Source organism: Pan troglodytes, chromosome 13 (assembly GCF_028858775.2).
Source record: "Pan troglodytes isolate AG18354 chromosome 13, NHGRI_mPanTro3-v2.0_pri, whole genome shotgun sequence".
NCBI classification, from domain to species: Eukaryota; Metazoa; Chordata; class Mammalia; order Primates; family Hominidae; genus Pan; species Pan troglodytes.
The window spans coordinates 126,818,561-126,835,257 of NC_072411.2; the positions used below are offsets into that span (position 1 = coordinate 126,818,561).

The 16,697-nt window shown below is 42.3% G+C and overlaps 1 protein-coding gene across 3 annotated transcripts in view; it reads right to left on the reverse strand.

Annotated features, from left to right (window-relative positions):
* Positions 1-8,421, reverse strand: part of CUL3 (cullin 3) — a 111,491-nt gene extending 103,070 nt beyond the window's left edge. The window contains exon 1 of one of the 3 annotated variants that reach the window (XM_001167528.8): positions 7,852-8,421. In XM_001167528.8, coding sequence (XP_001167528.1) covers positions 7,852-7,917 — 66 coding nt within the window. In that variant the 5' untranslated portion in view covers positions 7,918-8,421. The remainder of the gene's footprint in view (positions 1-7,851) is intronic. The other 2 variants (XM_054679424.2, XM_003949978.6) reach the window with 2 other exon arrangements.
* Between the last annotated feature and the right edge of the window lie 8,276 nt (positions 8,422-16,697).

A 16,697-nucleotide genomic window follows, 5' to 3' on the forward strand; every position in this document is an offset into this window, starting at 1 on the left:
CAATTTTAATATTGGCCTAATCATAGCTAAATATTGGTATAATAATAGTTAACTATCTGCTAAGTTCTATTTTAAAGCTTTATTTTATTTATCACACAACAAACCTGTAAGGTGGGTCTCATTAGCAGTCTCATTTTACACAGGGGAAAACTGAGGCTACAAGAAGTAACTTGTTAAAGGTTATGCAGCTAGAGGCCGGGCGTGGTGGCTCACGCCTGTAATCCCAGCACTGTAGGAGGATGAGGCAGACGGATCACGAGGTCAGGAGATCGAGATCATCCCGGCTAACACGGTGAAACCCCGTCTCTACTAAAAATACAAAAAAATTAGCCAGGCGTGGTGGCAGGCACCTGTAGCCCCAGCTACCAGGGAGGCTGAGGCAGGAGAATGGCGTGAACCCGGGAGGTGGAGCTTGCACTGAGCTGAGATCATGCCACTGCACTCCAGCCTGGGTGACAGAGCGAGACTCTGTCTCAAAAAAAAAAAAAGGTGATGCAGCTAGAAAGACATGGAGCTGGTATTCAAGCCCACACTCTTAACTACTATGCTTTCAGTCTCTTTACTTTTTAGTCACATCCCTATATTCATATGTTGAATACTCCAGTGCAAAAGTAAATGAAAATTCTCTACAGACTATTCATAGTTTTATTCTCCTAAGTAGTCAAAGAAATGCAAATTAAAGCATTAAAGTACTATTTTTTCACCTATAAAATTAAACATACATTATGCTGGGTAAGATACTGCTACACAGAAGTTAAACGGATACAACCTTGAGAAATATAATTAATTCTTAAGAGTGCTCACTTTAGAGCCAGATTGCTTGGGTCAGAATCCTAGTTCTGCCACTTGGAAGAATACCTTAAGCAAATTATTTAGCCTCTCAAAGCCTCATTTGTAGAACAGATAATAGTAGTATTCAATAGAGTTTGCTCAAATGATTAAGTTTAGATATGCAGAGTACATGATAAGCATTTAGAAAGTGTTAGCTATTATTATTACCTTTATGGAGGTCAATTAGGTAATATATTTCAGTTATGTGCAGCCCAATAATTCCATAATCATAGATGGACTCAAATATTTATGTGTCTAAATAGTCATAGTTGCAATCTTTTTTAACAGAAAAAATATGGACTCCCTGGAATCAACCAAAATATTTGGCAATAGGGAAATGGTTAAGCAAACTGAAGTATGATAGTCATTAAAAACTATGTTTTCAAAAATTTACAGTAAGAAATTTTTTAACAGCAGCGATTATCTTACCTTAATTTTACTGTCTGTTCAGCCAACAATATGAAATTAAGATTCCAAAAACACATGAAAATGTTAATGTTGTTTGTTTCCAAGTGGTAGGATTACAGGTGATTTTTTTTATTTCCCTACTTGTACATTTAGATAATTATCAATTTTTCTACCAGGAATATACATCATTGTTATAATTAGAAAAGCTACTAAAATAAATTCATTGCTTTAACAGACTATGGTTGAATAGTTTTCACAAGACACTGATAGACTAATAACTAATTGTAATTCATGTGTTAACTCAGTGATTTGTTCTTACTAGTAATACCTTTACATTCTGTTGACCTTACAATGGGCTAACAAGAACTACTTTTAAAAAAAAGTTGCATTATTTAAAACTACAAATTGTCTAGTAACTTTTATATAAACCTAACAAGACTACTAAAGACCATCCATGTACTCTGGAATGAAAATAACAAAAAATTCCCTTTAAAGTCCCCCAATGTATAATATAAAAAAAAGGCATACCACTTTTTCTAGCCTTAATCACATAATCTTCCTGAACTGGACAAATGCTTTCATCCCTTAACTTCATTTAACGAATGATGTACAAACAAATGAAGCATTCTCTAATTTGTTTGAATCAAGTTTGTGATTTATGTATTACTTAAAAAGCCAAATTTTTACATTATATTTCATATTACTTAAATAGTTTCTAATTCAATATTGGTACTAATAATTTTCCAGGTTCCTCTGAACTGCTATCTAGAAAGACAAGACAAAATAAATACTTTGTTAATAACAACCGTATGCTTTTATTTTTCTAACTTCTAAAGTCAGAGTAGTACTAACAGCTATGACAATACTGGCTGTCCCAAAACTATAAACAGTATTAGTTTAAGTGTAAGTAACACTTTAATGAATCTGTTTCATTTTGTTTCATAACATGAAAAATGAAAAGCAAATTTATAATTAATTCTCTGCTCAGTGTGATCTGCAAGACTACCATCCAGCTTTCCTCTATGTACCAGTCCAGGTAGTACTATGCCAACAACTACCTTCCCTAAGAAAGAGAAACCTACTATGAAGATGAAAGCTGTTCCCTCAAATCTGGCAAACATTTCTGTAGCTCGAAGAAAAGAAAAAAAAAAAAAAAGATTAACTGTACCCATCTGTCCTTAAGACTCTTCCTGTTCTTAAGTATATCACAAATGAACATAAAACTCTTTCACTAATGTGAGTCGCCCTGTATGTTCCAGCGAACAATCACTTCCAAACAGTTGCTGTCCATGCTACACAAGTGGAGTTCCTCTAGCATTAGGGAGTGGGCATTTTATCATAAGACTCTTTCTCATGATGAGTTAGCAAGCTTTTATAAACTAACTGAAGCTACTTCCAGGACCCCAGGGTAGAGATCTTAAGAGCCTGACTACATTCTGGAGACAGTCACCTTCATAACAGGTTTCCCAAACTCTGAAGGCTAGGCCAAGAAAGGCTTCATTACCGTTTGATACAGGAAAGGACAGCATTTTCATTCAAACGTATCCTCTCCAATTCTAATCAAGCTCATCAAACCCATGTGGGCAAAACCCCAGACAGTAAAAATGGTAAGAAATGATTTTTCAAAGATAAAGATAATAAAAGGTTCACCTGAAAGCAACTAATCCTACATAGTGGAACAAAGCCCAGGAGTAAGGAAGAGACTCCCTGGGGCAGAATTATTTGATCCAGACCCACATTATTTCCAGAAGTTTCACAATTACAGCCTGCTTTCTTTAAAAAGTTTTGTGGTCCTTGTTCCTTTGCATACAAATTAATATTTAAACATTATCAAAAAGATGTGAAATGAGACATTTTGTGCAAGGCGGGAAAGCTTATAAACTGGAATAAACTTTTCCTTTGTCAACAGCTTACAAATACAGAAACGTCCTTATTGTCTTCCATCTTAAAAAGAACTTCTAGGAAAAGGTCTATTTAAAAATGCAAATTGTGCATTAAACTGTTGTGTATTATAACTTCTACAGACAATGATGAAGGTATACTTAAAATATGCACTAAGGCTGAAACCCGGTGGCTCACAGCTGTAATCCCAGCACTTTGCGTAACAGCGGTGGGCTGATCACCTAAGATCAGTAGTTCAAGACCAGCCTGGCCAACATGGCGAAACCCCATCACTACTTAAAATACACAAATTAGCCAGACGTGGTGGCGCAAACCTGTAGTCCCAGTTACTTGGGAGACTGAGACACAAGAATCGGTTGAACCCAGGAGGTGGAGGCTGCAGTGAGCCAAGATCATGCCACTGCACTCTAGCCTGGGCGACAGAGCAAGACTCTGTCTCAAAAAAGAAAAAAAAATGCACTCAAAACACTAAAAAGAATCTGATATTACTGATGGGAATTTATCTGGAGTAGTATCTATAAAATATCCGGTAAGTTCAATTACCACTCTATTTTGCAATGAAAACAATCTCAAAGCACAATTCTATATTTTTTTACAAGTTAATTTTGTAAAACAATCTGAGATGAGTGCTTGAGATTTTTTTTTTTTTTTAAGACAAGAGTCTTGCTCTAAGGCCTAGGCTGGGGAATGAAAAAAATGGGGGCGTGGATTTTGGTCAAAGATACAAGTTTTAAGATGAATACATTGTGGAGATCAAATGTGCAGCACAGTTAAGAACAGTTAATAATACTATATTACATATTTTACATTTGCTATGGCAGTAGATCTTACTTGTTCTCATCACACAGACATAAAAAACAGAACTATTGGCCAGGCGCGGCGGCTCACACCTGTAATCCCAGCACTTTGAGAGGCCAAGGCAGGCGGATCACGACGTCAGGAGTTCAAGACCAGCCTGACCAACATGGTGAAACCCCATCTCTACTAAAAAGACAAAAACTAGCCAGGCGTGGTGGCACACGCCTGTAATCCCAGCTACTTGGGAGGCTGAGGCAGAAGAATCGCTCGAACCCAGGAGGCGGAGGTTGCAGTGAGCTGAAACCGTGCCACTGCACTTCAGCCTGGGCGACAGAGCGAGTTTCCATCTCAAAAAAAAAAAAAAAAGATGAGGTGAATATGTGTTAGCTTGATGGTAGTAATCATGTCAGAATGTATACATATATCAAAACATCATGTTGTCCATCTTAAACATATATAATTTTTCTTTTCTTTTCTTTTTTTTTTTTGAGACAGAGTCTCACTCTGTTGCCCAGGCTGGAGTGCAGTGGCACGATCTTGGCTCACTGCAACCTCTGCCTCCCAGGTTCAAGTGATTCTCGTGCCTTAGCCTCCCGAGCAGCTGGAATTATAGGCGTGTATCACCACACCTGGCAAATTTTTGTATTTTTAGTAGAGACAGGGGTTTGTATGTTGGCCAGGCTGGTCTCCAACTCTTAACCTCAGGACCTCAGGTGATCCGCCTGCCTTGCCTCTCCCGAAGTGCTAGGATTACAGGTGTGAAGGTGTGAATCACCTTGCCCGGCCGAGTGCTTGACACTTTTGGTGAAACTATAGTTTCCCTTAAATTACAGTAAGTATATATCCAAACAACGGATGTAAAATACAATAATTTTTAAATATGTACATATGTGGAACCATAAACAATTAAGGATGTACATATGTATAACCATAAACAATTTTTTTTTTTTTTGAGACAGAGTTTCGCTTTTGTTGCCCAGGCTGGAGTGCAATGGCGCGATATCAGCTCACTGCAACCTCGGCCTTACAGGTTCAAGCGATTTTCCAGCCTCAGCTTCCCAAGTAGCTAGGATTACAGGCATCCGCCACCACTCCCCGCTAATTTTTTGTATTTTAAGTAGAGATGGGATTTCACCATGTTGGCCCGGCTGGTCTCAAAGCTCCTGACCTCAGGTGATCCACCTGCCTCGGCCTCCCAAAGTGCTGGGATCACAGGCGTGAGCCACTGCGCCCGGCCATATTTTTTCTTTACGGAACACTAGGTATTAACTATTTTTGACTAGCAACTCACGCAGTCTGTAGTTATGTACAAGACTGCCAATCTGGAAGACAGGAACTTTGAAGGTCTATAAGCACACGGTTAGTAAGATAAATCTATGAAATACCCTAACACTGAGATACACATCTATCTGTAACAAAGGGCCATAAACTGTAATAGTTCTTTCCAATGGGAATCACTTAGGAATGTTATTAATACTTATTAAACAGTAATGAAAAATTCTTTTAGAAATCAGCAGCTATTAACTACTGAATATCAAAACTAGTCACTTACTTCATGTAAGGTTTTCAGAAAAACCTGCAAAAGTTATAGACAGAATGGATCCAAATTAGCTCATAATCATAACGAAGCTAACAAAAAAAAATTCAGTTCCAGTACTATGTGGTAACGTATCACACAACATTATTATACTGGTCAGCTAAAGGAATAATGAAATTCTCTCCCACCTCTTCTCCCCAACAATATTAGCTCCAAAAGGCAGGGATCTTGGTCTTTCTAGCTATCCTGACAGACCCCCAGAACAGTGCCTGGCACGTAATATTCAGTATTTGTTGAACAAATTAAATGATGGCAAAACAGGTAAGAGCAGGGAAACCTGAAGAGGTCAAAGAGTTTAATTACACATACATGAATGTACAACTGGTCAATCACAAGGCCATTAACTTGAGTGAGTTGATGTCAAATTTGAGTTACTCCACATTTTAGCAAAAAATCTTATTTAGAACGTGAGACTTCAAGAATTGAGTAGTGTAAGGCTGCACACACTGCTAGAAAATCTGTTGTATATAGGCCTGGCGTGGTGGCTCACTCCTGTAATCCCAGCACTTTGGGAGGCCGAGGTGGGTGATCACCTGAGGTCGGGAGTTCGAGACCAGCCTGACCAACATGGAGAAACCTCGTCTCTACTAAAAATACGAAATTAGCCCGCTGTGGTGGCGCATGCCTGTAATCCCAGCTACTCAGGAGGCTTTTAACCCAGGAGGCGGAGGTTGTGGTGAGCTGAGATCACGCCATTGTACTCCAGCCTGGGCAACAGGAGCGAAACTCTGTCTCAAAAAAAAAGAAAATCTGTTGTATAAAACTATTAACTTCATAAAATTCTAAGTAATTCTAAACTCTAAAGTGGTCACAATTTAGTAGGAAAATTAATATTACTCACAAATGCATAACCCAGCTCTCTGCCCAATTATAAGGGAAAACATACTAGTAAGCTTCGTTAGTACTCGCTTGTCAACATTTCTCACGTTTACTTAGAAAAAAGTTTGAAACATTCAAAAAATCTTTAATTGTTACCAAAACACTTAATTCTCCTAAATACATCGTACCTATTTACACAAAGCAGAGGTTTTCGCACACGGACTTTAGTATTTATGTTCTTACAATTTCAGAATTCTGCATGAGGTGTATCCTTTTAAATTTTAGGAATTCAGAGAGGTCCTCAGGTTCTCTGAAACTAAATCACTTGACTCAACTGGGGCAATCACATCAAGGTAAGTCTTCCTCACTGCAACTGCGCTTCAGGAAAAGCATGCTTTAAAAAGTGACAACAAATCCCCCTCTTTCGCTGGTACATCATATGAAATATTTGTGAATCTAAGAAGGGAAGACCAAGATCTTTCTCTAATTTTACTTTTTAAAATCTTCTGTCCGATTGCTAGTTCGTCTGTCTTGACGTATGCCTTTTATTGTAGCGACATAGGCAAGTATGTCCAGTTCGTTAACAGTACATTTTAATTGCTTGCCATGGGGTAGCTAAACCAGATTTGACACCCAAACTTATATCCTATATACAAAACATCGCAAGGGTACGACTCAACGTAATGCCAAAAAAGAAAAAGTTTCTGAGCAGAACACGTTTGCTGTCACTGAAAGCGATGAAAGAAAGCAACTCCGCAAGGCGACTACACTCATTCTTTGGGCTCCCAAGGCTGAGAAATGGAGAACCAATTGTCCGGTTTGCTCTGTTGCTTCCCCCCAACCCGGCCTTCCTCCGAGTGGCGAGGCAATCCTGCACAAGAGTTTGTAAAGTGCTTAGGAAGCTTGTAGGATGAAAGACGCTATAAATACACCCAATGTTACTAGTTTATGACCACGGAGCATTCCGTGGAACCACTGTCACTGCGTCGGGGGCAGGTTGATGGCATAGCCCTTCCTGGGGAGGGGGGCAGAGAGAGAGGGCAGCCCCTTCATCACCCTAAAAGCTAGGCTGGGTAATTTTTCAAAGTGTAACGAAACCCCACGTGAAAAGTTCCACACACGCCCCACACAGGGAGGACTCCGCGGCTGCTAGCAGCGCCGGAGACTGGGCCTACAACCCCGGCAACGTGGGGAGGCGTGGGGCGGCCGAGGGGCCCCGGCCGCAGCCGACGCCGGCGGAGCGGCTGAAGGAGCAGCTCCCGGACGGGGGCGCGGCGCCAGGCCCGGGCTCCCGGCGCGGGGAACGGCCCGGGAGGGCGGCCGCGCCGGGGCCCCGCGCCGCCCGGTTGCCGGGAAGGCTCGCGTCCCGCGGCTGGCGGGCGTGGGGGAGGGGAGGCCGGGCCTGCGGCCTGTTGGGGGACTTCAGCCCGGGCCTCGCGTGCGGCTCTCGGCCCGGCCCCCGGCCCCGGGGTCCCGGACGCCGTGGAGAGACTCACCGGAAAGGCCCGGATCCGCATCTTGGTGTCCTTCCGGCTGCCCGTGCCTTTGCTCAGATTCGACATGGTGCTCGTCCCCTCCCCGGCGGCGGCTTCAGGTCGCGCTCCGCGACGCCGGTGTCACATTTAAGGCGGGCAGGCAGGCTAGGGGCGACGCTGGGGGCGGCGGCGGCGCGGCCCCCGGGCAGGGCTGGGGAGCTGGCCGGCCCCTGGGCAGCCGCGGCGGCGGCGGGGGCGGCGGCTTGGACTCCGGCGACTCCGATGCGGCTGGAGGGCTGCGCTGGCGCGGCGGCTCCGCGGGGTCCCCCTCACGTCCGGCTCGGCTCCCTTTATCGCGCTCCTCCGCGATGGCGGCGGCGGCGGCGACGGACAAACATCTCACTGCGCAGGCCGAACGTCGTCCTCCTCCTCCTCCTTCTCCTCCTCCGCCTGAGCGAGACGAGATCCGGCCCAGAGGGTGGAGGGGGGAGGAGGGAGGGAGGAGAGCCGGAGAGTGAGAGATGCCGGGGGAGGGAGGTGGGAGGACGGGAGGGGGAGCCCGGCGGCCGCCGCGGGGGACGCTCAGATCTCGCGAGAAGAGGGCGAGCGCGCTGCCCTCTGGTGGGCGGGGCGAAGCCCGGGAGAGGGTGGGCGCCACCGGAGGGGAGGAGGGGAACAGGGAACTGAAGGAAGTGGGAGGGGCCGGCGGGGCGGGGAAGCGGAAAGGGGGCGTGGCTGAGGGCGGGAGGATTAAGCTGCCTTTTTGAAAGTGGAGCGCCAGGTCCCGGGTTCTGGGTGGAGGTGGTTGCTGATTGGTGAAGCTCGGAGCGGCTGTTGGGAGGGTCCTGGTCACATGGTGGGGAGTGGGAGGGGGAAGTTCGGAGAGCGGGAGCGGGATGGTAGTGGGCTGGGCCTCACTGGGCTGGGACAGCAGGATAGTCTTGAGGAGGAGCGTGAGGTGCTAGATGTGTAACTACGTCCCGAACTGGTTCCTGTGTTTTTCTAGGGCATGTGGACTAGGGATGGGTACTTGAGTAGAAGCCAGCAACTTGAAGAGTTTGTGCAGGAGTTAGCTGCAGTGTCGGAAATTAGTGTCCTGTATGCTCAACAAGGTATTCGGACTGGGTGTGCACACCACAGCTCTCAGGACTGGAAGGTGGAAATTTAATCTACAAAGTTCCCTTAAACTGCATAAGCTTCGGGACCTCTTGATTCACTGATATTTTCTGGTGGGCCCAGGGCTTATTCATGTTAAAACCTGTTTTTCATTACCATCAGAATAAACTGACAGCTCCATTAATGAAATGCAGCATTTGGTAAATAATGTTAAGTGGAATGATAGAAACCTATCTTTAACCTACCGGATAAATCATTTCTACCTTTACCAAGAGTATTGTAGATTTTTAAAGCCAAAATTACTGTCTGACTTAGTTGCTCTATATTTGAATAGGTTTTGGCTTTTGGTTTTGGAGGAGAGGCGTTTGGTTGCTTTATAGTCAAAATGTCTAATTTGACTTATCGGTTTTGCTGTCCATTTATTATGAATTGTACTTCCTCATTTACCTACTTGCCCAATTGCTGTTATGTTTGGGTTTCTGACTCTGCAAGGGAATACGTGAGTTCTTATTAAAGTTTGTGTTCTTCCTATTTTAAAGAAGCATATGTTTGGGGGATGGATATCTACATTTAGAAGCTGGAATTTTAATACTTTTAAATAGCAAACTTAATATAAAGTGAAATACACTTATTTGTTGACTGTAAGGTTGAATTTGCCCTAAATTAACTTAATCCTGATGACTAAGCTTATGAGTGTTGTGCTTAAAGCCCCTTCTTGCTTAAAACGCCCCATTGCAAATACCATATTTTCTTGTTTTTTTTTTTTTTGTAGGAGTTTTTTGGTATTGGCTAATTAAAGCAGGAGCTTAAGAAACAAGAATGTTGCTTAAGACAATATCTGTAAATACTGAAGCTAAAAATAGGTTATCAAGAACTGAGTTGATAAACTAAGATTGGGAGAGGCTCTGACTTCAATGTAAGATAATGTCAGCCTTGAATAGGAGTTTATAATCTCTATGCTAATTGAACCTCCATTTCCATAACATTATAATATAATAACAAACAATGTTTTTCTCTTGGTTGTACTCTCATATGGCCCAGTTTCTTTGTAATGTAAGAATATATGTTCAGAATAGGGATCTCTGAGGAACCAAAAAAAGAAATAAAAAAAATATTTTAAAAAAGAATATGTGTTCTTGGAGCCATTGTTTGAATCTCAATTCTGCCACTTTACTAGCTGTGTTTTGCGTCTTTTGGGGCATGGAGTTGACAATCCCCAGAATTCCTCATCTGTAAAACGGAGACAATAACAATACTTCCTCCTTGGGCTACTGTGAAATTTAAACAGATGAATACGTTTTAAAGAGCCCTGAGAACTGGGCATGGAGCAGCAACTTACCACCTGTTGGCTGTTATTAACATGGGCATTAAAGCCAAGGTTATACTACTTCCTTTATTCAATAGGTAGGTTTCTAAACAACAACAACAAAAAACACTTGTATGCTTTTATAAAATGAGTCATATTTTGAAACTAAGCCAGTCCCCGACATTTGGATCTCTCAGACTAATAAAATATTTTCTGATAAGCTAGGGAGTCATTATAGGTTTGGCAACTTTATATTGGCAAGGGTATTAAAAAGGAGCAACTAGCATAGATTATTCCCATCATTTATTGAAAAGTATTTTAACCTCAGAAATGAGGGAAGATCCATTTTTGAATAAAGGACAGTTCCTTGAATTGAACAGCCTCGTAATGAACAATACGTCACACTAATTTTTCTTATTTCACTGTGAACCTAAACCCACTACGTTAAGGTATGTTTCTACTTAATTGTAAAGCATATAGTGAGTATAGTAACTCTAATGTATTTGTGTTGTGAACCCAGATTTTCGTATATTGGTGTTGCTTAACCAAAATTTAGCTGCGTCTAAAAGCATCACTGTGAACTGTGTCTTCCCTTAAGCTTTTAACCACCAAGGATCAGAAAAATGCTTCAAAATGATTTTGTCATTAAGAAGTCTGCTCATTTATTTGTTCAGTTATTCATTTATTCAATAATTATTATTGAATGGCTACTGTATGTCAGGAACTAGGGTGAATGAGACAGATGGGACCTGCCATCACATCCTTTTTCACATCTCACAGTTTGTAAATCACAGACCCATATTGGATTTGGCCCCAACTTTGTATATACTTCAGTCCAGAAATCAGATATTTTCCTTCCTGTGGAAGCAACATCCTCAGAATGTCTATGAAATACTTTCTGAAGCAGCAGTAGATTATTTTTCTGTGCCCAGTCATATTCCCTGACTTGCAAATAGCAAATAAACTTTCAGGATGTTGCTTTTCTGCAAACTGCCACCTGATCTAGCAGAGAAAGCAGCACTGGAATAGGAACTCACTAGATCTTGCATGCCTGGCGATTGGTATTCCTACTCATGCTGACAGTGTCCTGACACAGGAAAACAGTGGCCTCATTTCCATTTATTCTTTCCATTTATGCATATGGAGCACGTGCATTCAGAGAGATCAGGCAGTTGGGTGGGCCAGCCCCTTTTCTACATCCCAGTCTGTGAAAGAGCAATATAAGATGTGAGGAGCTGGTAAAAGGAAGTAATAGCCTCTTCTTGACCATCAGTTTCTAGGTACTCGGGATACCAAGTCACTTTAATCAATGTTTCAGATCTGCTGATTTTATTGTACAGATATTGGTTGTTAAAACAGCTCAAAGCCTACAATTTCAATTTGAAAGACCCGTTCAATGGTTTTGAGTAGACCAAGACTATGTTAAGAGAGAGAAAATGTTTTTAAGTTGGAAGGCAAAGATGTATAGATATTATCAGCTCTTGGAATGGAAGGGCTAGATCTTCTACTTTCTTGTCTCTACCAGGCAACTAATAAGTATTATAGGCCATTAGATATGGAGTTGTATATATTTAGGGTAGTAGCATGTGTATGTGCATTATAAGATGACATTGTCGGCAAATACCCCATTGAGAACATAACCACAGATGGTTAAATATGTGAAAACTGTAGGCCTTCTCCATGCAACTTTTCTACTGTGTCCCTAAAATTTTTCTTATATCATTGAGACAAGAAGCATATGAGACACATAAGCATATGAGACGTTACATCTTAAACTAAAAAATGTTAAATGTCTGATTATATCATAAAAATCCATCTCAGTATTTCATCATATGGTCATACAAAAGAAAATCATCTCCCTGGCAGCTCTGGAAATGTTCTGGTTGGCTTGGACAGTCTGTTTATTCCACATGTACCCAATAAATTAACATTTTGTAAATAAAAATATCTATACAACCAACTAACCCAATTTAACATAATATAGATCCTCAATTTAAAAATATAGGCATGGCTTCTATGTAATTTTATTTCAAAGAAAAAGAATTTCTTCTTATTAATACCATTGTAACAGTAAATGTATCAAGAAACCTCTAGGGGACAGTTATGAGTATGTATTGCTTTCATGCATGACAAGTAAAATATATGTTGAAGTTTGTAACTCATCAGCTCTGTCTTAGTGAAGTAAGTTAATTTTGGAGTTGAGATAAAGCATTGTGCCAAAAGAGCTATAAAAATAATGGTCTAAATTTTATGTTAGATTTAGTAATTGTATGAATTATAAATACTACAGTGGACAAATGTAATAAAATGGCATTATCTTTTTTTTGTTTTTTGAAACGGAGTCTCGCTCTTTTGCCCAGGCTGGAGTGCAGTGGTGGGACCTCAGCTCACTGCAACCTCTGCCTGCTGGGTTCAAACAATTCTCCTGCCTCAGCCTCCCAAGTAGCTGGGATTACAGGCGCCCACCACCATGTCTGGCTCCTTTTTTTGTATTTTTAGTAGAGATGTGGTTTCACCATGCTGGCCAGGCTGGTCTCGAACTCCTGACTTCGTGATCCACCCACCTCAGCCTCCCAAAATGCTGGGATTACAGATGTGAGTCACCGCACCCGGCAATGGCATTATCTTTAAACTTCTTTAATAAGCTCTTTGTCTTCAGTTAGTAATAAAACTATATTCTTAACTCTTATATCTAGAACTGGTAGAAATCAGAATCTGAGAGAAGGAGCCCTCGTAAAGAAAAGAACCTTTAAGAGACTAAAAGATGTAAAAATTCTTGGGGCCAGGCCAGGCGTGGTAGCTCACGCCTGTAGACCCAGCACTTTGGGAGGCCAACGTGGGAGGATACCTGAGGTCAGGAGTTCAAGACCAGCCTGGCCAATGTGGTGAAACCCTGTCTCTACTAAAAATACAAAAAAAATTAGACGGGTATGGTGGCAGGCACCTGTAATCCCAGCTACTCTGGAGGCTGAGGCAGGAGAATTACTTGAAATTCGAGAGGCAGAGGTTGCAGTGAGCCAAGATCGTGCCACTGCACTCCAGCCTGGACGCCAAGAGCAAAACTCCATCTCAAAAACAAAAACAAAAACAAATTGTTGGGGCCTATTTCTAGCCTGAAATTGACAAATGAATTCCTAGAGTAAGTTGATTTTTAAGTTATTGGTCTCTGAGTCCTCTAATTTTTGCATGGCTAGATATTGGGCAAAAAAAAAAACCCTTTAATGGGCAATTCTGAAATAGTGTGACAAGTGGACACCTTGTTAGGATAAAACCAGCAACTTAACATCAAACCTAGTTAAAAACCTTTTAAAGAATTTTCATTTATGAGAAATTGGTTAAAAATGGTATGGAACTTCTCTGTTACTGAAATTCTCATTGAGAAGTGGCTATCTCTACATGAACCTTTGGGGTTTTTTTGGTTTTTTTTTTTTGAGGAAAAAAACTACTTTAGATGCCTGTTGTAAAGGCAGTTTCATATTCTTCCGTTAATTAGTATAGTGATGTTTGTCCTTTCTTGGGGAGGGGAGGAGGTATTTCCTATTAGTACCCTGGTCTCTTGTTTTAACAGAATCACCCACTGGGTGTGGTCTTGGTGGATAGTGGCTTCCACTTCCTACCATGGTAGTCGGAGGGCTCTGATCTTCCCTGTCCTCTGCCCAGTTCGGCCTGGGAGTGGAGGTACAGGGAGACACAGGCAATCAGACCCTCTCCTAGAAGCTCTGACTCTTGAGTGGGAGACACAGGCAATCAGACCCTCTCCTAGAAGCTCTGACTGTTGAGTAGGTGACTGAAGGACACAGGATGGTTGTTGGGTACTCAAGCAGTGGCAGTGGGTGGCCTGGGCTCTTCCCACAGAATGACTTTAGTTGCAATTCCTGCTCCTCGACTTTCCAGCTGTCCTCTGGTTCCTGCTTGTTGTCCAACCCTGGTCCTCCTACCTCCCCTAGTTTTCTGTGACTCCAAACATGCCTTCCCCAGATTCCATTTTTGCTTAAAATAGTCAAAGTTTGTTTCCCCCATGTGTCACTCAGCGTCCTGGCAGGAAACAGATGGCTCACTCCAACAGGGAAATTGAGAAGAGTTTAACTACAGGACTTTCACATGGTATGGGTAGAGATAGAGGGTGATCAAGGGGTGATGAAGCAGCTTAGGACTAGCAACAGCAGGGGGCCTTGCACTGCTTCCAGGCTTGAAGGACAAAAGGGAAGAAGTGGCCACCAGAGATTCTTGCTATTACTGTGGGAGAGAGCTGCCTGACAAACTGAGGCATTAGGGGGAAACCAAAGCTACTGATGCTTTCTGGCACAGTGAGAAGGCTGCCAACAGACAAAATACCCGCCTCACTTTCCTCCTTCCGTGGGATTTCTGACTGGTGCCTCCCATTGTATGAACCTAACTGAAAGCCAGAGCTCAAGGGAGCCATTGATGGGAGCCATTGATGGAGTCCATAAAAGTCACAAGGGTACAACTGTCCAGGGTGGAGGAAGGTGAACATTAGATCTGGAGAGGCTAACAAGGGATGTTCGTGTAGAGAGCTTGTAAACAAGCCCTTAGAGCAGTAACGGTAAAAAACATACATTAATATAAATTATGGTAAAGCCCCTCATAGAGTTATAGAGTCTGTGCACTGTAGGGAGGTGTCTAGCTAAGGAGGCAAATGGAGACTAGTATCCAAGGCCTGTGCCCTGCAAGGGCCGTTATCACCTGGAGGACAGAGCACCTGTTTGCTTGGTCAGAGATGCCACCTCCACTCTAAGCTTTGGAGCTGTGGAGCTGCATTTGTTCTGGAGGTGGGCAGGGCCTTTTGTTTTTTTCTGATTTGCACAAAGCCACCACGTAGATTAGCAGTGGCTCTGTGCATTGCCATGTTAACTCATATATTAAAGTGTAAAACAATAGAGCATCATAGTTAAAAGTGCCAGTTCTGGAGTCAGACTATCTGGGTTCTAATCCGCATTCTGCGGTGTATTAAATGAGCCCCAATTATTCTCATTAGTAAAATTAGGCTAATAATAGTACCAACCTCTAAGACTAGTTTGAGAATTAAGTGAAATAATGTAGATAAAGTATTCAGCACAACACCCCGCACATACTTTGAACTCAATATTAGAAGTTATTTTATGGTTAATTTCTAATCTCATCTTTGTTTTTTCAGTCTAGGTTTGGTAAATGACACAAGCGTCACAAGCGTGTTTACTAGTTTCTGCCTTTTTTTTTTTTTTTTTTTTTTTTGGACACAGTCTTGCTCTGTCTCTCAGGCTGGAGTGCAGCGGTGTGATCTCAGCTCACTCTAACCTCCGCCTTCTGGATCCAAGCAATTCTCATGCCTCAGCCTCCTGAATAGTTGGGACTACAGGCGCAGGCCACCATGCACAGCAAATTTTTTGTATTTTTAATAAAGATGGTTTTTTTGTTTGTTTTTTGTTTGTTTGTTTTTGAGATGGAGTCTCGCTCTGTCGCCCAGGCTGGAGTGCAGTGGCGCGATCTCAGCTCACTGCAAGTTCCACCTCCCGGGTTCATGCCGTTCTCCTGCCTTGGCCTCCCAAGTAGCTGGGACTACAGGCGCCCGCCACCACGCCTAGCTAATTTTTTGTATTTTTAGTAGAGATGGGGTTTCACCGTGTTAGCCAGGATGGTCTAGCTCTCCTGACCTCGTGATCCGCCTGCCTCGGCCTCCCAAAGTGCTGGGATTACAGGCGTGAGCCACCACCCCCGACCAAAGATGGGGTTTTGCCATGTTGCCTAGGCTGGTCTCATACTCCTGAGCTCAGGCAATTTACCCGCCTGCTTGGCCTCCCAAAGTGCTAGGATAACAGGCATGAGCCACTGTGCCTGGCCTGGTTTCTGCATTTATGCAACTACTACCACATCCTGTGTCTCTGTCTCTTCCCTGATGCCCACTTCCATTATTTCTTACACAGTGACCTCTCTTTCATTTATATCTTGTACCTATACTTTCATCCTGTCTCAAGCATATCACTTTCCAATCAGCATTCATCTTCCCTGCAATGTTCATTTCACTAGACCTTTCCACTAGCTGTCTCTTATCTATGAAGGAAATTCCCAGGTTATCTGTCCTTCCAGGGATAGTCAAGAGCAGCAAGGTTCCCAGAAACAATGGAAAAGAAGAAACAGCGATGGGAACTCAGCTTTGAATTTTAAACCAGTTCAAAATCTTCAACAGGCTTTAAATTATTGACACCCTCTCAGTATTTAGATTAAGATTTGGTTCACTACACATCTAGGATGAAAACTTTAAATCTATTATAATGACTTTAAGATGTAACAATGGGCTAAAAATAAACGCACAAAGTAATGTATACTATCACTTCTCATGAGCTTTCTTATACTATGTTCTTTCTAAAACATAAGCATCATAAACTTTGGATTTGTTAACTACATACATGTGGTCCAATTCATCATCATTTGTTCGCCTGCATTCCTT